Raw genomic sequence first — 19,097 nt, forward strand, 5'->3', positions numbered from 1 at the left:
CCTTATCTCAAGGCAGGCAGATCTGCCTGCAGGCTGGGACTCTCTTTTAGGCTCTGCCAAGCTCCTGGGGTGAAGTTCAAGCAGTGCTTCACTTTGCAAGGGCCTGTTGGCCCCCAGCCCATGGGAGCTCCCGAGCAAGGCTATGGGAGAATGCTGAAGGCTGTCTTCTGCCCCAGAGAGTGCATATATCCTGAATACAGAAGGTTCTTCTCCACCTCATCTATTGTCCCTTTATGATACAGGAACAGTAAGTGATACCAGCCTTTTTTTTTTTTAATGCAACCCATGGTTATAAACTTTTATTTCAGTTTTATATTATTTTAGTTCTAGTTCATAATTGCAGATACTTCAAGGGAAGCCCATACTTGCAGAAGTAAAATGCAGTAACAAAATTTCATGTGCCTATAAAGAGAGTTTTAATACTGAAGTGCATCACAAGCCAGAGCTGCACAGATGCTTGTCAGAAAACCACCACAGCATTGGGTAGCCTTTTCTCTGATAGAAAAGCTATCAGAGATCAAAACTTTACCTCAGTTTCCTCTTAAATGTGATGTGACGTGGTTTTACATGCACACATGCAAATGTTACTTGCTTGATTCACACAGGAAGGTTGGTTTATTTTGTAGAACTAATCTAGTTAGTTTATAGGGCATATGCAATGGGAATATTTCATGTGACTTGCAAAAATAAGGCTCCATTGAAGACTTACAGAAGCCTTCCTTGATGTTGACCAGAATGCATTTCGTTTGCTAAGAACCCACTGCCACAACAGAACAGAAATTCAGGTGGAACAGGATGTAATTGCTGCAGGTACTTTAAAACTACCAGATTGCATTTCTGATGACTACCATGCAATTAGCAATGCAACAGATCTGCTTGCTGGAAGGGGAAAGGCAAACTTGTTTCTTATATCCCTCATGTGACTTGGTAAGAACAAATCCTACTGGCTGTAGAGGAAAGACAAAGCAATCCATGTGCCTGAATAAAAATGTTCATCAGCCCACCGACATTTAAATCTTGTTTTTCTTGCTCTTCTTCCCTCCATTTTAAGATCTGGCTTTGTTTCTTTGCAGGAGGGTAAGTCCCACCAAGGAGCCTGTTGCGTGATACTGAAAATTTGCAAGAGTGTTGGAGATTAAATAAGCATATTGCCTAAGGCTGAGCTGCTAAGAACAACTCTGTTTTTTTACTTAGCTATTCTTAACAGAAGAACCAGGCAATTGCAAGGGAGAGTTTCAAGGCAAGTGTAAGTTTCAAGACCAAGAGGCATATTCACTCCCAGGATTAGAGAGTTAATCTGCTTCTTTAAAATCAGTGGAGAGAGGTTCCCTCTTTATGGCCAGCCCCCTGAATCATTCCAAGGAGGCACATACAGCTGCCTGCCCCAAATGCTTGGTGTTGCAATCCTGTCACTCTCTGCAAAAGTGGTGGTGTATTTTGGTTCAAATCTGCTTATGCTGTCTGCTGCATCCCTGAGGACATGTACTGTTAAGTCCTGACAACCAGGGACTTGGTTCCAGTGTTTTGGTTTTGGCTTGGCCAGATCTTAACAGAGGTGTAGAACAGGACTTTTCCACGTGGGAAACTTTCTGTCTAAAAGTCTATGAAAGTAGTGCAATATTGTGGTTACTAGAATGCCTTCAAAATCCTGTTTCCTCCTTCCTGAGAGGGTACCCTTTCAAAAAGACAGTCATTCCATGTCGCAGCCTCTGCTCTCACCAAGCAGTAAAAATTCAGCTCTTAAGTTCCCTCCTAAATTCTCATTTCCAATGGCTTTGCTTGCCCTCTGAATCTCTACTCATCTCACAGCTCTCTGGCAATCGCAGGCTCAGAACTAAGCGGAGCATTACTGTAGCCATAGGAGATTCCTACAGCTCAAACTACATTTTACTCATCTGAACCACCATGGCTTCAGATCTCACTTATTGTCAGCACCTTTCAACTCTACAGTTTGCTCCCACTCTCTGGACACTAGCAGTCCAGACTTTTCCTTCAGCTTACATTAGGCTTATGTTGGGTCAAATATAATTAGGTATCTACTTAAACTGTCTAAATACAATTTGTGGCTTTCTTCCTCCACTATTGCCCAGGTAAATATCTCTCTCTACCCTCTACATTAGGACATGGGAGGTGGACTAGAAACAAAAGCATTCACTCATAGATGTTTCTGATTAACCACTAACCCTAATCATGGTCACATAAACCTCTGAAATGCTTGTATCAAATGCTTTACTAAAAGCCAATTGATTTGTCTTTACAATCTCCTCAAATTATTTGTAATTGTCAACAAATTAAGTACCTTTGCTCACGGAGGTATGTTATTTCCTCAGTCTGCTAGCACATCCCTAGTGTTCTGCCACTTATCTGAGTGATATCACTTACCAGAACTGTAGCAAGTCCATTATCTGATTCCCTTACTGACCCATACAGCAAATTATCTGGACTCCCACTATGCTGCAGTAAGCTCACATTTCACAAATATTTTCTTACTTGTTTTCATAAGTTACTGCATTACATCCTCATTGATTTTCAACCATCCCTCATTTCAAGTCCTTTTAAAATAGATTTCCACCATCTCAGAGTTATCAATCTCACTTCAGTGTTCCTGTATTAATAGGCTTTTCATATTCCTTTCCCTCCCCAGGCACATTTATGAAAGCTCTTCTTTCCTTAGCCTTCTGGTCATTGTTAATTTATTGTTGTGGATGCCCTTGGCTTGTTCTCTGAGGCTTAAATCCAGTCAGCTGATTATTTGCAGTCCATCTTCCCTCATTCAGTGTAAGGCTACCATGCACGTTGTAAAATTAAAGAGCACGTGGCTACTGTGATGTTTAATTTTTAAGACTTAATTGTAATGCTTTCGGATGTTCACAGGTTTTTTTTCCTTCTCAGCAGCTAAATCACGTTTTGAGATCTGCCAGTGCTGCTACTATGGGAGGAAAAAGGGAGGAGAAAATTCCATTTGTTAGATGCTGGGTTGCTTCCTCAGCTGGGGCAGTGGAGAGTTTCTCTCCTGTATACAGCCAGTCTCAAGCACTGCTGTCTGGGGATTAATCCATGATCTCTTGAAAACCAAAACTTAATTCTTCAAATTAGTTGTTTGTACCACACTGCAGGAATTTCAGTGACTCACAAATCCTATTATTTCAAAGTAAGGGAAGTACTTGAAAACAGCACATGGAGCTTGAATGTTCCAGCCTGTTTCACAGACCAAGATTTTCTGCTAATCAGGACATTACACATCTTTGCTTGGACATTCACCTGATGTTTCCTGTTCTAAATCAAGATACAGTGAGTGACATCTGTGAGTCTGCTGCCACCCTATATGTGTTCTTATATGCCAGACCACAATATTATGACTTACTGGAGAGCAGCCATATACCAAAAAAACAGTTGCAAAAAGGAGAAGTTAAAAAAATGAAAGAATTGTAGCTGATCGAAGGTATTATTTAGCCTCCTTTGTGCTTGCAACCAACTTTGATATCAAGCATACCAAAAGCAGTAAAGGACAAACAGAAGAAAAATAAATACAGAGCAAATATTGGGATAGATTGCTTCAGTCTAACAAATTGTTGCCTATTTTCTGCAGTTTAGTGAGCCCCCTAGAGTAAAACTACTCCCTTCTCTTCTATCCTACCCTTATCCCTCCTGCAGCCAAACACACAGCTTGCCTTTTGCGAGGTAAGTCATGTCACACTGCTCCCTGCCATCTTTTCAGATGATCAGAAGCTCATTTGTGAAAACACCAAATCCTAGTATCTCTGTAATAGTAATTTCCAAAAAATTTTTCTTTTAAGGGTGAGGAGATGATCTAAAAAACCACATTTGAATAAACGTTTTTATTTCTTGTAATCTGAATTAGGAATACCTCACTTAATCTTTCTGTTTCTTAATGGCAGGGTGATCTAACACTTAAAAATTCCCTTCTTCCTCTAGGTCTCCATAGGTTAGAAGGATGTTTGAGAACATCTACCTAATATTCTCTGGGTATGTGCAGGAGAATATTCCAATTTTCTTATGGCCTTACAACTTTTTTTTTTTTTAAAGCAAAATACTTCAGTTTAAAACAGCACATGCATACTTTTAAGCCTGCAAAGTTCCTAGCAGCAACAGCCTGCTGAGATATGTACACCTGCAAGTTTCTGCTACATCTACACTGAGCACACACACTGAGGAACCTGGATCTCCAAGAAGGCTGCAGAGTGTCTATTACTGCAGCCCTAAGCCTTAGGGTCTATCACCATGTCCTGCAGCCGTAGGGAGGAGGAGAGAAGATCCAGCAGGCAGGAATTGTGCAGCAAGATTGATTCATTTAATTATTTTACAAACTCTTTTTATAGATTTTTTTTTTCATAGTCTAATTGGAAAAGGATCAGCCACCCCTTGGGGGTGATTGGCTAAAATCTTAAAACATCCATTGTCAAAATATTTTCCTACTATACTATAAGCAAGACTTCTCAAGGATGCAGGTGATTGGTTGTTTACAGAACTCGGCTACCTCTTCTGTGAGAGAGAAAAGTCTCTCAGGGGCTTAGAAAATAGCAAGAAAATCCTTGCTAGCAGCATTTTTGTATCCACAAGTGTCTGCCCCCAGCCCACCATTCTAGATGTTGTTCAGTCATTCCCACTGTTTAGCAAGCCAGTATCTGATGGACCTGTGGTTGGATACATGACACTAGTGAAGTTTTACGTAGGACCACGAAAACTGAAATGTTTTCTGCAAGTGTTAAAGAAACATTGATTTAGTTATGTGTATCCTGGAGCAAACTTTTGCTTTCCTCTTACAGATGAGGTTTGACAATTTTAGACTACTGAGGGGAGGGCCTGGTCAAGAGCAAATGTTCTCCTTCCCCGAGTCTAGGACATCCTCAGAAGATTCCTGACTCCTGCTTTAGAGCCTCTTGGCAACAAAATTGAAACCTTAACATCTTGACTTCAGGAGGGGTAATGTTAATATATGCACCCATCAAGTTTTGAGAACCTGACAACAAAATGCCTTCAGTTCACAGAAAGGCAGTTTTGCTACTGCTTGCAAAGTTGCACCTAGGAGGCATCAAAATAACAACCCACAAGCTCCGTCTGCAGGATGAACGCTTTCAGGGCTGTCCTCTCCCAATGATGTGACATTCCTGCAGGTTTAGTGACCTCAGGCAAAACTACTAAAAACAGCTGAATTGTGGCAACTGGCAATGGCTCCCAGAGGACAGAAGGGTGTAGTGTGGCACAGACCACACAGGAGCCATCCCTCTCTCTCAACACACAATCCTCCAGTGCTGCACAACCCCTCAAAGAGCCAGAAGACAAGGCTGTCCAAGAAGCAGTCTCGTACTGCATCTGTCTTTCTAGGGTTCCATTCACAGCAGGCTGTGAATACTTGACTGAAGCACTGTTTCTTTTGACCCAACCATTTTATATACGGTGTTTCCCCAGAATTTCACAGGACAGCAAATACAAGGTAATGTTCCATTTGAGTTTCAATAGTTCATTGCTCAGATGTACAAAGTCTGTTCCAAAACAAACAAGAAATTATAAAATATAATATCCACATATTTATACCTGTAAATTTATTCCTGCAGGAAACTTGAGAGATGAAACAAAACTTAAAAGAAGCATTTTATTTCACTTCAAAACATGTTACTTCTGAACAAACTTAAAAGGTCAAAAGCATTTAAAAGTTCTAATGGTGGTGGCTTAAGAGGAATCTTTCCAATTGTGAACTCCTTTGCTTCAAACTGTTGCCACTCTTCAGCTGATAATTCGCTCTTGGGTGTGAATAACTTCTCTGAGGCAGGGCTAGAGTTGGTGGCTGCAGCAGAGGCTGAGGTGACAGGATGTCCAGGGGCACTGGCACTCTGTCCAAACAAAGCAGCGCTCGAAGGCGAGGCAGAAGTGGCTACGGCGGCACTAAAGGCTCCAAAGGCTGGGAGCGGAGTGGTGCTTGCAGAGTTCACAGCAGAAGCACTGCCAAAGCCTGAGAAGCCCGAAGTCCCAAAGCCCCAGCTGTGGCAGCTGTTTTAAAGGAGAAGGAGGCCTGCAGATGGAGCAGCCGGGCTACCAAACCCAAGGGACTGGGGTGCGCTAGGAGAGGACGTCGCCCCAAATGCAGGAGGATTTCCAGCAGCAGAAGAGCTCCCAGCAGCAGGGCTGCTCCCAGATGATGCTGAACTGACGAGGCTGGAACTGGTTTTAAAGGAGAAGCTGCTGGCACTGGTGGTGCTGCTGCTGCTCACAGGAAAGCCTGCAAGTAGAGAATTTATGAAAAATACAGGAATGGGTACCCCCAGGAATACTAAACCACTGCTGCATTTCAAAGATGCAGCAGCAGCAGCAAACTACAGAAAATGCTTCAATGTTTTGGTTCTTAGGACAGGAACTTACTTGACAGCCCAAAGCTTGAGGTTTGCTGTCCTCCCATTCCAAAGGCAGGCGCTGCTTGAGTGCCCATGGTCTTGAAAGCAGAGAGCTGAAAAGATTCCAGAGGCATACATGAAAACTAGATTCCAAAACAGAGAACTCTCTCTCAGTAACTATTTGAAACAAAAATAGAGCTGCCCAGTCCTATTGAATCCAACTCAGACCATGCTGGACAGTCATCACTCCTCACAGCTGCATGCTCTTGCAGTGCTTTAAGTGCTCCAAGGCCATACACACTGTTCTCTGTGAAACCCTCCAGAAATGCAAATCTGTTACAATTGATCAGTTTGCTGCCTGTCAGTCAATGACCTGCTCAGCCCTGGGAGCTCTCATTCGCACCTCTTACTCTTCCATTTTGTGCTCTGTGACTGTATTTAGGGCACAGCTTTGACTCACTCCGTTCTCTCTCCTCGGCACATCCCGTCTCCTGTGGTAAAGCCCAAATCCTGCTTGCCCACCTTCAGCACGAAAACAGACCAAGGGCTGGGATCATATTACTCAACCTTTACTGCGCTTCATGCAGACTGCACTCAAATAAAGCCACTTCCTCTGTCTCCCTGATTGTTTCCTATGGGCTTTAACTCAAGCATTTGCTTCTGAAAAAACATCTCCATTCACAAGTGTTTGTCACCTTCCCAGGACCAATGCCTCTTTCTATCTTCAAATGTTATCCAAAGGGCTTCTCTCCCACCTATCTCTCAATTCTGGCATTAGCCAAATGCTCCACTTATCCTAAGGTGGCCTGGAGGGCAATTCTGGTCCGGTCTGCTGATTCTCTCTCAGAAGAGTCTGTATCAGCACATGGGAAAAAAGGTGGGGTGGGGATTGGCCTCTTCCTGGTCACGTACACGACCAGATCAGCTCTGGTTGCTTTGGTGTGGCTTGCAATGAGAGTATTCCAAAGCTGGGATCCAGCTGCTGCCTTGCTAACATGGAAGCACTCCTACACACTTTTTTCCTCAGTTAACTGAAGGGGGTTTATGATACCCATGGCAATTCACTGATTTCAGGACTCCAGAGAACATGCCCAGGTGGCACATCACAATTGCCACATCTCTGAAGTCTTTGTAACCATAATTAACATCTGTGTAAATTACTTCATTAAAAAATGACATCAGGCACAGAGACATGTTGCCATTCGTGAGCACTTACCAAGGCTGCTTTTGTTGATGCATTTAAAGGTTTCAACTGAAGTAGCCGATTTTTCCATTGTAGTGCTAACTTTTGGACAGCATCTATCTGAAAAGGGGTAAAGAAAAGCATGCTTTTATTACTGAACACTTAAAAACAAAAGAGTCATCTGACAACTGAATGGAAAAAAGATATCTAGATTTAGAAATGTCATTGACCCATGGAGCTATTTTCTTTCCTGAAACTTCAACGTGAGAGGCTGATGTCTTTAGTTTTTAAGAGTTTAAAGGACTATTGTCCTTAAATCAATCCTTTTACTTTACATAGGGGTAATATTAAAACAAGTTCTGGGGCTTTTCAAATCCACATTCTATTTTTTTTCTGAATTAGATGCTTGGGGAAAAAATATGACGCAAGACAAGATATGTAAGTTTTAAACATATGAGAACAGACTCTTCAATCTGGCCTTTCCACTTATGCACTCAGTCACTAAGCTGAAGTCCAAAGATTTACCTCCGCTTCTTCCACATTTTCAGAAAAAAAAATACCCACTTTCAAAACACTGTAATTCTGAACAATTCAATAGAATCATCCTAAAATAGTTAGTTTTGATGAAATTAACTTCCTTAATTTAAATCAACCCCCTTTGCGTGATCCATCAGAAAACTGCACAGAATAGTGCAGCAATAAATGGTATCTTTGTATTGATAACTGTGATTTAGTTTTAAGCAAAAAACTACAAAGTCTTCAAACAACCTTTCAGGAATTTCCAACCTGAATTTCCTACATTTACACTGAAGTTTAGCAACACATCTAATTTGATGCCTGGCCTAATTGAATTTTCCTTAAAACATACACAAATAAAACACCTAGTGTCACAAATGCCTGTAAAAATGGAATGAGTAATCTTTTTGTAGACAAATTCCTTAGTTTTTCAAAAGGGTATTACATCACAAACATCAATAATTCTTTTGTGTCTAGTCACATGCCGGAAGATCATGTTGCTTGGTATCTGCTCTTATACAACAAACTGGAAAATTCAGATTTTGATCCAGTTTAAGAATAGAAACATGGAAAAGACATGCTGTACTTTAACATTTTGTAAGAGAACTGTATCATAGAGTTATCATCTATACACTGAGAGGAAAACTTGCATTTACTGCTCTCAGACTTGCACTTAATGCTTTGATGAGATCACAGTTTATTTATTTTAATAGCCATGTATAGCATACTGTTTATTGTTTGTTATTTATTATTATTTGGGTTTATTATTTTAATTGAAGTTTAAAAAAAATTATGTATCTCCTGTCTCTAAAAATGCAGTTCTGGTAAATCTAAACATATGAAGCAAGAGTGGTGACGAGAGCAATTCCTTCTGTAACATAGAACCAAGAAGAAGAGGGAAGAGTGCAGTGTAGTTTCAATTAATTTGTACTTGCATCTATCCAACAGCCTAATTTCCTTCCTGGCACAACACTGAACTCTGCAACTTCCTCGATATTGACAGGACTACAAGGAAGGAATGATACATATACATTGAAAGATGTTTTATATAAAAACATATGCCTTACTTCCAAATGAGTATATCCCTATCTATTTCTAGAAAAGAAGTATCAGCTATTTTCATCATTATTCCCTGCAACAAAGGTATGTAAAAGAACAAGGTAAAATGAACTTGCCCAGTCTTCTATTTAAAGCACCAAATAATGACCTATACCAATCAAACTGACTAAGAGCATATGAGGCATTCAACTGTTGAGACAGGATTCAAGCAACTTCTACAAATAACGCACAGGAGTGGGGACAAGATTAAGTCAAGAAGTGTCTAGCAGCTATTTGTGCATTTGCTTGGATGCACCGCAGTTGAAAAATATTTTGGCATTCTGATCATCTCCTAGAGTTGGGAGATAAATGAATCAAGAGCTGCCACCTGAAGAACAGTAACAAGTCCTGTCCCAAGAGTGTCCCCACCAGCCAACATTTTTAAAATACTTACATAATTCCCAATGATATTGTTTGCTCTGCTGTCATAATACTCCAGACGCAGTTCTTCTGGCGAGACATCTGAAAAGCCTGCAAGGGCAGGAATAGTCAAAAACCTCCAAGAAAACAGATTCATACTTCCAACTGCCCTCTACAGTGACAAAGACATGGACCTTGGTACATTGTCTGTCTTAAGAGAATTATAGTCAGAGACAAAAAAAAAGATTCATTACAAAATGTCAGAGGTGTGAACGTACAAAATGAATTTGCCATCATCTAATATTCCTTTCTGTTGTATCACAAGGTAAATCATCACCTTGCAAAGCGTTGTACAGAGGTACAACAGTGTGGGAAAGTCACAGAAACATCCTAAAGAGCTGCAATAGACAACACTGAAAACACTACCTACCTGAGACATTCAGCTTTTCTTTCATTGGTGAGTAACATGAAAATATCCACTGTCCAGAAGATTCCCAAATTTCCATGTCTTTCACTACACATTCACTAACAAACAAAGTAACATCACAGATGAAGGTGAAATTACATGGTCAAAACAAAACCGCCAGTAACAATTGCCTGGTTTGAATCCAAATTCAGAGTCAAAAACCTGCTACCATGAAAACCAAGTGTTTTCTTAATGTAATATTAAAAACAGTAATGGAAAGTGTTTCCAAAACCTTGCTTCTCTGGGAAATCAAACTGTCTGCTGGTTCTCAGTACCTGCCCTGCAGCTGCAGATGCTGGTCACTCTGAACTGACTGAACATACACCTCTCTCTGTGAAACCAGGTTTCAATAGCTTTGCTGTTGGCAGAAAAATTTGTTGTCTTAAGTGTCAGAGAAACCAAGTAAAATCATTCATTTTCTTAAAGGGGCTCTGACTTCTTATTTTCAAGCACTGAGATCTGTTTCCTTCCTTATCCTCCTGCCCACAACTTAAATACCACACCATCTTACTAATCTTACTTAACATCACAGCTGTCTATCCGCCCAGCCCAGGTCCCAAACAAGAATCACATCCTCCCCATGCCAGCATCGTTCCAGAGAACCAAATGAAGTCATGTTCTCTATGTTTCTTCCTGTGTCCCAGCTTCCCCCTCACAATCCTGTCCTCTGCATTATCTCTAGGAAGTCAGTAAGCTTTCAACCTGCTCATTCCAAAAGCTTTCAGTAAGACAGGACTATAACTTACAGAAGTCTCTCCTCTTCATCTTTAGAGCCATCAGCAACACTTTGACTGCTGGCTAATGCAGAGAACCTGTTCTGTGAAAAGTCTGTATTTCTGCTGCTGCCGCCTGACGATCCAAAGTCAGAGGAGCCAAAGAATCCTCTTCCGTGATCTCTGCTGCCACCCCATGTATCAGACTTGAAGGAAGATGGCTGGATAACATTACTGTATCTCTGGTTAGAGGTACCCCATCCTCCTCCTCCTCTTCTGCTAGTAACTTCCAATTAAAAAAAACAAACAAACAAGCAAACAACAGAAATTTTTAATCATTAAGATATGAATCAACATCAACAAAAACTGCAAGTATAACTAGTTTTACAGTGGCAATAAGAAGTTTGAAATGAAAACGTAGATTTTCCTAATGAGTTCTCATTATTTAGTCAGCTTAAGCTAGTGAGTCACCCAGGGTAGTTCTCAAGTCCTACTTCTCAAAAGGAACCGTTTGGATTGGAAGGCGCCTTTAAAAGTCATCTAGTCCGATCTCCCCCCCTATGCCTTAATGAGCTAGATCACCGAGCCAACAACAATTTGTGGCACTGCAGAAAGACACCGGCTCAGTTTTGCTTAGGTTGTTTCATGAACTACCCCAGCAGAAAAAAAATTAAATTTAATGCACCATAAATTTATGTTAGGGGCTCCTGCATCCGTAGTTACAGCAAGGGCTCTGCTCCAGCACAGGGAGCTCCTGACTTTCGTTTTGAGACTTTGGACACACCTGTGCGTGTTGTTACACGCAAACCCCGACCCTCTTTCCCACAGGAATAATGACAAGCAGCTGCAGTGAGTTCCTGCCGTGCCATCACTGCAGCCTTCAGCTCCCTGTCATGCCCCTTTCCTTCCTAAAGCTCCCAAACACCCAGAGCTGATGAGAATGCAAACAGCCTTCACTGGGTACAACACTCAGCTGCTCGCTGCTCATGAGAACAGTCCTCCGAGTCGCTTTCCCACTGCCTTGTGGCACATCCCGCAGTCACAGAATCACAGGATCAATTATGCTGGAAAAGACCTCTGAGACCACCAGTTCAACTATGACCAAATACCACCCTGTCAAGTAGACCACGGCACCAAGTGCCACATCCAGTCTTTCCTTAAACAACCCCTACGGACAGTGACTCCACCACCTCCCCTGGGCAGTCCATTCCAACGCTTCGTCACCCTGTCTGTGAATGCCCAACCCAAACCTCCCCTGGTGCAGCTTAAGGCTGTGTCCCCTCCTCCTGCCATTGGCTGCCTGGGAGAGGAGGCCAAGCCCCACCTGGTCGCAGCCTCCTTTCAGGCACTTGCAGAGAGCGATAAGGGCTCCCTCGAATCTCCTTTTCTCCAGGCTACACACCCCCAGCTCCCCCAGGCACTCCTCACAGCACCTGTGCTCCAGACCCTTCGCCAGAGCTCAACTCCGCGAGTGCCGAACCAGAGGCTGCTGCCGACAGCCCCGGCCGAGACCTGCCCGGCCCGCTCTGCTCCGGAGCTCCTGCCGGCAGCGGCCGCACCGAGCGCCCGGGACGGGCAGCCCCGCGTCCGGGCAGCCCGCCCGCCCCTCCCCGGCGCGGTGTGGGTACCGTGGGCCGGGGGTGCCCCGGGGCGGCCGGAGCCGCCGCGGGGGTGCTCGTTCCAGCAGCGGTCCCCGAAGCGGCAGTAGCCCCGCAGGAAGAACTGGCAGACGCCCATGGCCGCCCCGCCGTCGCGCGGCTCTGACGTCCCGGGCGTGCGCCGGGCGGGCCGCGGGGCCCGCGGGTGAGGTCCTCAGGCCCGGAGGAGAGCGGGCGGGAACCACGGTCCGCCACTCAGGAGCGAGACGTAACTCCAGTGACACATAAATCCAGTCAAACCAGGGAATAACACAGTAACAGGCTGCTGATGAAGCCAAATACGGCTTTGATTTGTGCTGTGCAAAGCTTCAGTCGCTGACACAGTGAAATACCCGCCCCTCGGCTGTAACCGCCCCTTACTCACTTCAGCACCTCCACACAACCTGCGTGGTAAAACACTTGGGTTCTTTATCTTTAGGGGGAGACTAAGGAATGTATAGCCCATAGCTACAGAATCATCAGGGTTGGAAGGGATCTTTAGGATCATCCCGTCCAACCACCAACCCATCACTACCACTGTAGTCCATAAACCACTAAACCACATCAGCCAGCACCAGACCGAGGTGCCTCTTACACACCCCTAGGGATGGTGATGTTGTCTGAAAAAATCGGATTCCCTACCCAGTGACAAGCCAATAATTGCACATTTGAAAGACCGTTTATTTCAGAGTTGCACAAGCCTGGGTGCTAGATGGTATTGCACAAATTGAGCACACCACCTATCAAAACTTTTTGGTGTTTAATACATTTTAGCAAACAAAGGAATTAATGCTCATTGGCTAGAAGTTACTTAGCTCTCTTATTAATTAGCATTCTATCTTCTATTAGTTAATTATTCTCTTGCTTCTTATGCCAGTTAGTCTGCATGCTCAGTCTTTCTCTTCTTGTGGGCCCATGGGTTTCTTGGGTTGGTGGTCCATGAGCCAGTGGTGGCAGATCTCCCCCGATGGAATTACCTTTCACCCAGTCAGAGTTGGTTTCAGCACAGTTGCCAAGTTGTCTTTATTAATTTCTTCCTTATCTTGGGAGTTGTGCCAAATGTCCTAGTGGCCTGTAAATTCTGCATTCTTTGTATCCACTATCAGTGGCACGTCCTTCTTCCCAAGCTTTGTTAACCTCCCCCTAGGTCTGAGATCACTGAAACATGTCCAGCTCTGAACTGTAACAAGGCAATTCTACCTCCAAGTAACTTGTTTTTCTAACACATGAACGTCATTTAGAGCTTGCTAGCTGCTATCTGATTCAGGGATTAAATCTCCCTTCTTGTTGATTAGGCTTGAAAGTATTTAAAGATAAATCATTAAACAACATCCTTTCTTAAGAAAATTTTACATATTCCACATACTGCAACAGTGACTCCACCACCTCCCTGGGCAACCTATTCCAATGCCTGACCACTCTAACAGTGAAAAACTTTTTTCTAATATCTAGTCTGAATCTCCTCTGTCTCAGGTTAAGGCCATTTTCTCCAGTCCTGTCACTGTAGGTACAGTACAGCTTCAGATTCTTTTGTTTATATGGGAGATGTTGACCTGTGGCTGTTTGAAGTGTTTGTTACAGCCGTGTAACAAAGATCTCTGTGCACCAGGCACAGCATCGCCGGCTGGGCAAGGGAGGGGATTGTTCTGCTCTCCTCTGCACTGGGGCAGCCTCACCTCGAGTGTTGGGGGCAGTTTTGAGCACCTCCATATAAGGATATAAAGCTGGTAGACAGCATCCAAAGGAGGGCAACAAAGATCACAAAGGGCCTTGAGGGGAAGCTGTATGAGGAGCAGCTGAGGGCACTTGGTCTGTTCAGCCTGGAGCAGATGAGACTGAGTTGTAGTCTGCAGCCTCCTCACAACAGGAACTGGAGGGGCAGACACTGATCTCTTCTCACTGGTGACCAGTGACAGAAGTAAGGAAATGGCCTGACGTTGTGTCAGGGGAGGTTTAGGCTGGATATTAGAAAATGGTTCTTCACCCAGAGGGTGGTTGGGCACTGGAACAGGCTCCCTAGGGAAGTGGTCACAGCACCAATCTGATAGAACTCAAGAAGTGTTTGGACAATGCTCTCAGGCACATGGTGTGACTCTTGGGGATGATGCTGTGCAGGACCAGGAGCTGGACTTCGATGATCCTTGTGGGTCCCTTCCAACTCCAGATATTCTATGATCTCTACTCTGTGTGTGAATCTGCTTCTTGCACCCAGTAGAATCCACATTTGGGAGTTCTGGGGATCCAGGTCCAAAAGCCTTGACAAGATCATCTTGCTTCCTCTGACAGTGGAGAATTGGATGAGACAGGACTGCAGCATGTACTGACCAACTGATCGCAGACTCCATCAAATCCTCTTCAGTACCAAGGTGGCAAGCAACTCGGAGATGCAATGCTCCAGAGAGACTCAAGTAAGTGCAAAAAGAGGAACAGAATTCTTGGATTGGTAGGTGCAGAGATCATCTAGTTTCAGTAAAGCTGGGGAATAAAACAACAGATTTTTGATAGACAGTGAAGGCACACATTCAGTAGTAACTATTTGTAAAGGCCCACTAATAAAGTTACAATACCAATTGTTGGGGCAGTGAGGGAAAAAAGCTTTTGTGGCCAGTCCTTCAACACATGGAGTGTACATTCGGAGATAAACTGATCCAAGAGTAGGTTTTAAATACCTGACTGAAACATTCCTTCTTTTGACACTGTATTTTTCATACAGTTTTTGCACAGAATTTCACAGGACAGCATATAGAAGGAAATGTTCCATTTGAGTTTCAACAGTTCATCTCTCAGATGGAAGTCCATCCCAAAATAACATGCAAAAGTTTATACTTGCAGATTTATTTCTGCAGAAGAGAACTGAGAGAGGAAATAAAAATTAACAGCATTTCAGAATAAATTTAAAAGGTCAAAAGCATTTAAAAGTTCTAATGGTGGTGGCTTAAGAGGAATCTTTCCAATTGTGAACTCCTTTGCTTCAAACTGTTGCCACTCTTCAGCTGATAATTTGCTCTTGGGTGTGAATAACTTCTCTGAGGCAGGGCTAGAGTTGGTGGCTGCAGCAGAGGCTGAGGTGACAGGATGTCCAGGGGCACTGGCACTCTGTCCAAACAAAGCAGCGCTCGAAGGCGAGGCAGAAGTGGCTACGGCGGCACTAAAGGCTCCAAAGGCTGGGAGCGGAGTGGTGCTTGCAGAGTTCACAGCAGAAGCACTGCCAAAGCCTGAGAAGCCGGAAGTCCCAAAGCCCCCAGCTGTGGCAGCTGTTTTAAAGGAGAAGGAGGCTGCAGATGGAGCAGCCGGGCTACCAAACCCAAGGGACTGGGGTGCGCTAGGAGAGGACGTCGCCCCAAATGCAGGAGGATTTCCAGCAGCAGAAGAGCTCCCAGCAGCAGGGCTGCTCCCAGATGATGCTGAACTGACGAGGCTGGAACTGGTTTTAAAGGAGAAGCTGCTGGCACTGGTACTGCTGCTGCTGCTCACAGGAAAGCCTGCAAGTAGAGAATTTATGAAAAATACAAGAATGGGTACCCCCAGGGATACTAAACCACTGCTGCATTTCAAAGATGCAGCAGCAGCAGCAAACTACAGAAAATGCTTCAATGTTTTGGTTCTTAGGACAGGAACTTACTTGACAGCCCAAAGCTTGAGGTTTGCTGTCCTCCCATTCCAAAGGCAGGCGCTGCTTGAGTGCCCATGGTCTTGAAAGCAGAGAGCTGAAAAGATTCCAGAGGCATACATGAAAACTAGATTCCAAAACAGAGAACTCTCTCTCAGTAACTATTTGAAACAAAAATAGAGCTGCCCAGTCCTATTGAATCCAACTCAGACCATGCTGGACAGTCATCACTCCTCACAGCTGCATGCTCTTGCAGTGCTTTAAGTGCTCCAAGGCCATACACACTGTTCTCTGTGAAACCCTCCAGAAATGCAAATCTGTTACAATTGATCAGTTGCTGCCTGTCAGTCAATGACCTGCTCAGCCCTGGGAGCTCTCATTCTCACCTCTTACTCTTCCATTTTGTGCTCTGTGACTGTATTTAGGGCACAGCTTTGACTCACTCCGTTCTCTCTCCTCGGCACATCCCGTCTCCTGTGGTAAAGCCCAAATCCTGCTTGCCCACCTTCAGCACGAAACAGACCAAGGGCTGGGATCATATTACTCAACCTTTACTGCGCTTCATGCAGACTGCACTCAAATAAAGCCACTTCCTCTGTCTCCCTGATTGTTTCCTATGGGCTTTAACTCAAGCATTTGCTTCTGAAAAAACATCTCCATTCACAAGTGTTTGTCACCTTCCCAGGACCAATGCCTCTTTCTATCTTCAAATGTTATCCAAAGGGCTTCTCTCCCACCTATCTCTCAATTCTGGCATTAGCCAAATGCTCCACTTATCCTAAGGTGGCCTGGAGGGCAATTCTGGTCCGGTCTGCTGATTCTCTCTCGGAAGAGCACATGGAAAAAAGGTGGGGTGGGGATTGGCCTCTTCCTGGTCACGTACACGACCAGATCAGCTCTGGTTGCTTTGGTGTGGCTTGCAATGAGAGTATTCCAAAGCTGGGATCCAGCTGCTGCCTTGCTAACATGGAAGCACCCCTACACACTTTTTTCCTCAGTTAACTGAAGGGGGTTTATGATACCCATGGCAATTTCTGATTTCAGGACTCCAGAGAACATGCCCAGGTGGCACATCACAATTGCTACATCTCTGAAGTCTTTGTAACCATAATTAACATCTGTGTAAATTACTTCATTAAAAAATGACATCAGGCACAGAGACATGTTGCCATTCGTAAGCACTTACCAAGGCTGCTTTTGCTACTACAATTAAAGCTTTCCACTGAATCAGCCAATTTTCCCATTGTTCTGCTAACTCTTTGACAGCATCTATCTGAAATGAGAGAGCAAAAAAAGCGTATTTTTATCATTGGGGAAGACTTTAAAAAAAAAGAAAAAAAAAAAAAAGAAGAGTGGTCTGTCAACTGAACCAAAAGAAGATAATTAGAATTAGAAAAGGCACTTCGCTAAACCGACAGAGGAATTTTGCTTTCCTTCCACTTCAAGGTGAAAAGATGAAATTTTTGTTATTGATAAAAGATTCCTTTAAATACTCTTACTACTGCCCTTATATGATGTTTTTATGTCTTTACATAAAGACCAAGATCAGACAGTTTGAGCCAGAGATCTTGGGCAAAAGCATGATTTTACAGTAGGCCATATAGACCAGCTGCGATTTTGGCATTCTCTTTGGTGCACAGAAATTGAAGGATATTTTGGCATTTTGATCATCTCCTAGAGCTGGGAGATAAATGAATCAAGAGTTGCCACCTGAAGATTGGTAACAAGTCTTATCCCAAAGACTGTCCCCATCAGTCAGCATTTTTGAACCACTTACACATTTCCCAGTTATATTGTTTGCTGTCACAGTACTCCAGATGCAGTTCTTCTGGAGAGACATCTGACAAGCCTGCAAGGACAGGAATAGTCAAAAACCTCCAAGAGAACAGATTCATAGATTCATACTTCCAACCGCCCTCTATACAAAGTTACAAAGACACGGACCTTGGTACATTGTCCTAAAACAGTTACAGTCCGAGATGCAAAGGGTTCATTACAGAACTTCAGAGGTGTAAATACCCCAAATGAATTGGCAAACGCCAGCTCTCTTTGAGCAGGAATAAAGACAAGTAACTACAGCCCTCGGCTTCCCGTCTAGTCCCTCGCCTTCCCCAAGCTCCCGAATACCCAAGCCAGCGAGAATGGAAACAGCCTTCACCACCACAACGCTCAGCTGCTCGCACGTTGCTCCTGGCAGCAAAGATCCCCGAGCTGCTTTCCCACGGCCTCGTGGCCCATCCCGCAGTCCCTTCGCCCGAGCGCAACCCTGCGAGTGCCGAACCAGAGGCTGCCGCCGACAGCCCCGGCCGAGACCCGCTCTGCTCCGGAGCTCCTGCCGGCAGCGGCCGGGACGGGCACCGGGCCGGGTCCGGGAGCCGCCCGCCCACCGCGCTGGGGGCACCGTGGGCCGGGGGTGCGCGTAGCCGGGCTGCGGGGATGCCCCTTGCGGCGCCTGGCCCCGGAGCGGCCGTAGCCCCGCAGGAGTCGAAGGACGAGCGCGTCCGGCCCGCGCTGCAGCCGCCCAGGCGCCCCGGGGACGATTCACCCGTCAGAACAACAGGGCGCCGCGGGTTAAAAAGCAGGTGCAAAACATAAATGAGCCGGCCCACTCTGAAAAGCACACAGTTCCCTCCAGGATTCCAGCAGTTCGGAATCAAGGACACGTTTCGTGGCTAGGAGAAGTGAAAAGGCAAGGGAGAACAGAAAAAAAAGTCGCACGCCCTTCACTTACTGCTGAATAAAGAACGGAGTTGCAGGAACCACAATGGAGGCCGTGAGTGCATCTAGTCCTCTCTGTACAGGCAGAGTTGTCAGGGTGAGGAAGGAAACGAGGAGCAAGTCTACAAAGCAGCACTGACTTTAAAAACCAGGATTTACACTACTTAGGAGAAGCTGAAGGAACTTCAGAACTAAAACAGACTAAACATCCACAGCACCAGCGAGGTAGAGGCAGGCAAGCACCAACTTCTGAAGTTAACTCACTAGTTTCATAGAAACAGACCTGAAAAAATCAGCAAGTTAGAGGAGAGGTGACAAAACTATGATGAAGCTATGAATAAACCAGCATGGGAGCAGGACAGACATGATTTGTATCGTTTTCCAGAACTGGGAAGAGGTACATGATGCCGATGACACCCAGAGCTTGAGAGGCTGGATGAAGAAAT

General features: G+C 44.5%; 2 protein-coding genes across 2 annotated transcripts; both read right to left on the minus strand.

The window, feature by feature from the left end:
• Positions 1 to 5,541: 5,541 nt before the first annotated feature.
• On the minus strand, positions 5,542 to 12,456 carry NUP42 (nucleoporin 42). Its single transcript, XM_039549943.1, is given in 7 exon segments — positions 5,542 to 6,238; positions 6,379 to 6,463; positions 7,567 to 7,653; positions 9,542 to 9,618; positions 9,938 to 10,032; positions 10,720 to 10,972; positions 12,315 to 12,456. Coding segments are annotated over 7 exon segments (1,320 nt in total). The 5' UTR covers positions 12,424 to 12,456; the 3' UTR covers positions 5,542 to 5,624.
• Positions 12,457 to 15,008: 2,552 nt separating this feature from the next.
• LOC120411714 (nucleoporin NUP42-like) lies at positions 15,009 to 19,054 on the minus strand. Its single transcript, XM_039569347.1, has 6 exons — positions 19,016 to 19,054; positions 18,092 to 18,605; positions 17,711 to 17,782; positions 17,120 to 17,202; positions 15,946 to 16,030; positions 15,009 to 15,805 (listed from the first exon to the last, which is right to left on the minus strand). The coding sequence occupies exons 1-6, from the start codon at positions 19,052 to 19,054 to the stop codon at positions 15,207 to 15,209; spliced, it is 1,392 nt and encodes a 463-aa protein (XP_039425281.1). The 3' UTR covers positions 15,009 to 15,206.
• Between the last annotated feature and the right edge of the window lie 43 nt (positions 19,055 to 19,097).

Source organism: Corvus cornix, chromosome 2 (assembly GCF_000738735.6).
Source record: "Corvus cornix cornix isolate S_Up_H32 chromosome 2, ASM73873v5, whole genome shotgun sequence".
NCBI classification, from domain to species: domain Eukaryota; kingdom Metazoa; phylum Chordata; class Aves; order Passeriformes; family Corvidae; genus Corvus; species Corvus cornix.

Excerpts from the sequence above, each read along its gene's own strand:
- LOC120411714 (XM_039569347.1), bottom strand. The coding sequence starts at position 19,054 with ATGTACCTCTTCCCAGTTCTGGAAAACGATACAAATCAT. Across the intron at positions 17,783-18,091 it reads AGCAGCTGAGCGTTGTGGTG|GCTTGTCAGATGTCTCTCCA; the intron begins GTGAAGGCTGTT and ends CTGTCCTTGCAG. Across the intron at positions 16,031-17,119 it reads TAGTAGCAAAAGCAGCCTTG|CTCTCTGCTTTCAAGACCAT; the intron begins GTAAGTGCTTAC and ends GAATCTTTTCAG.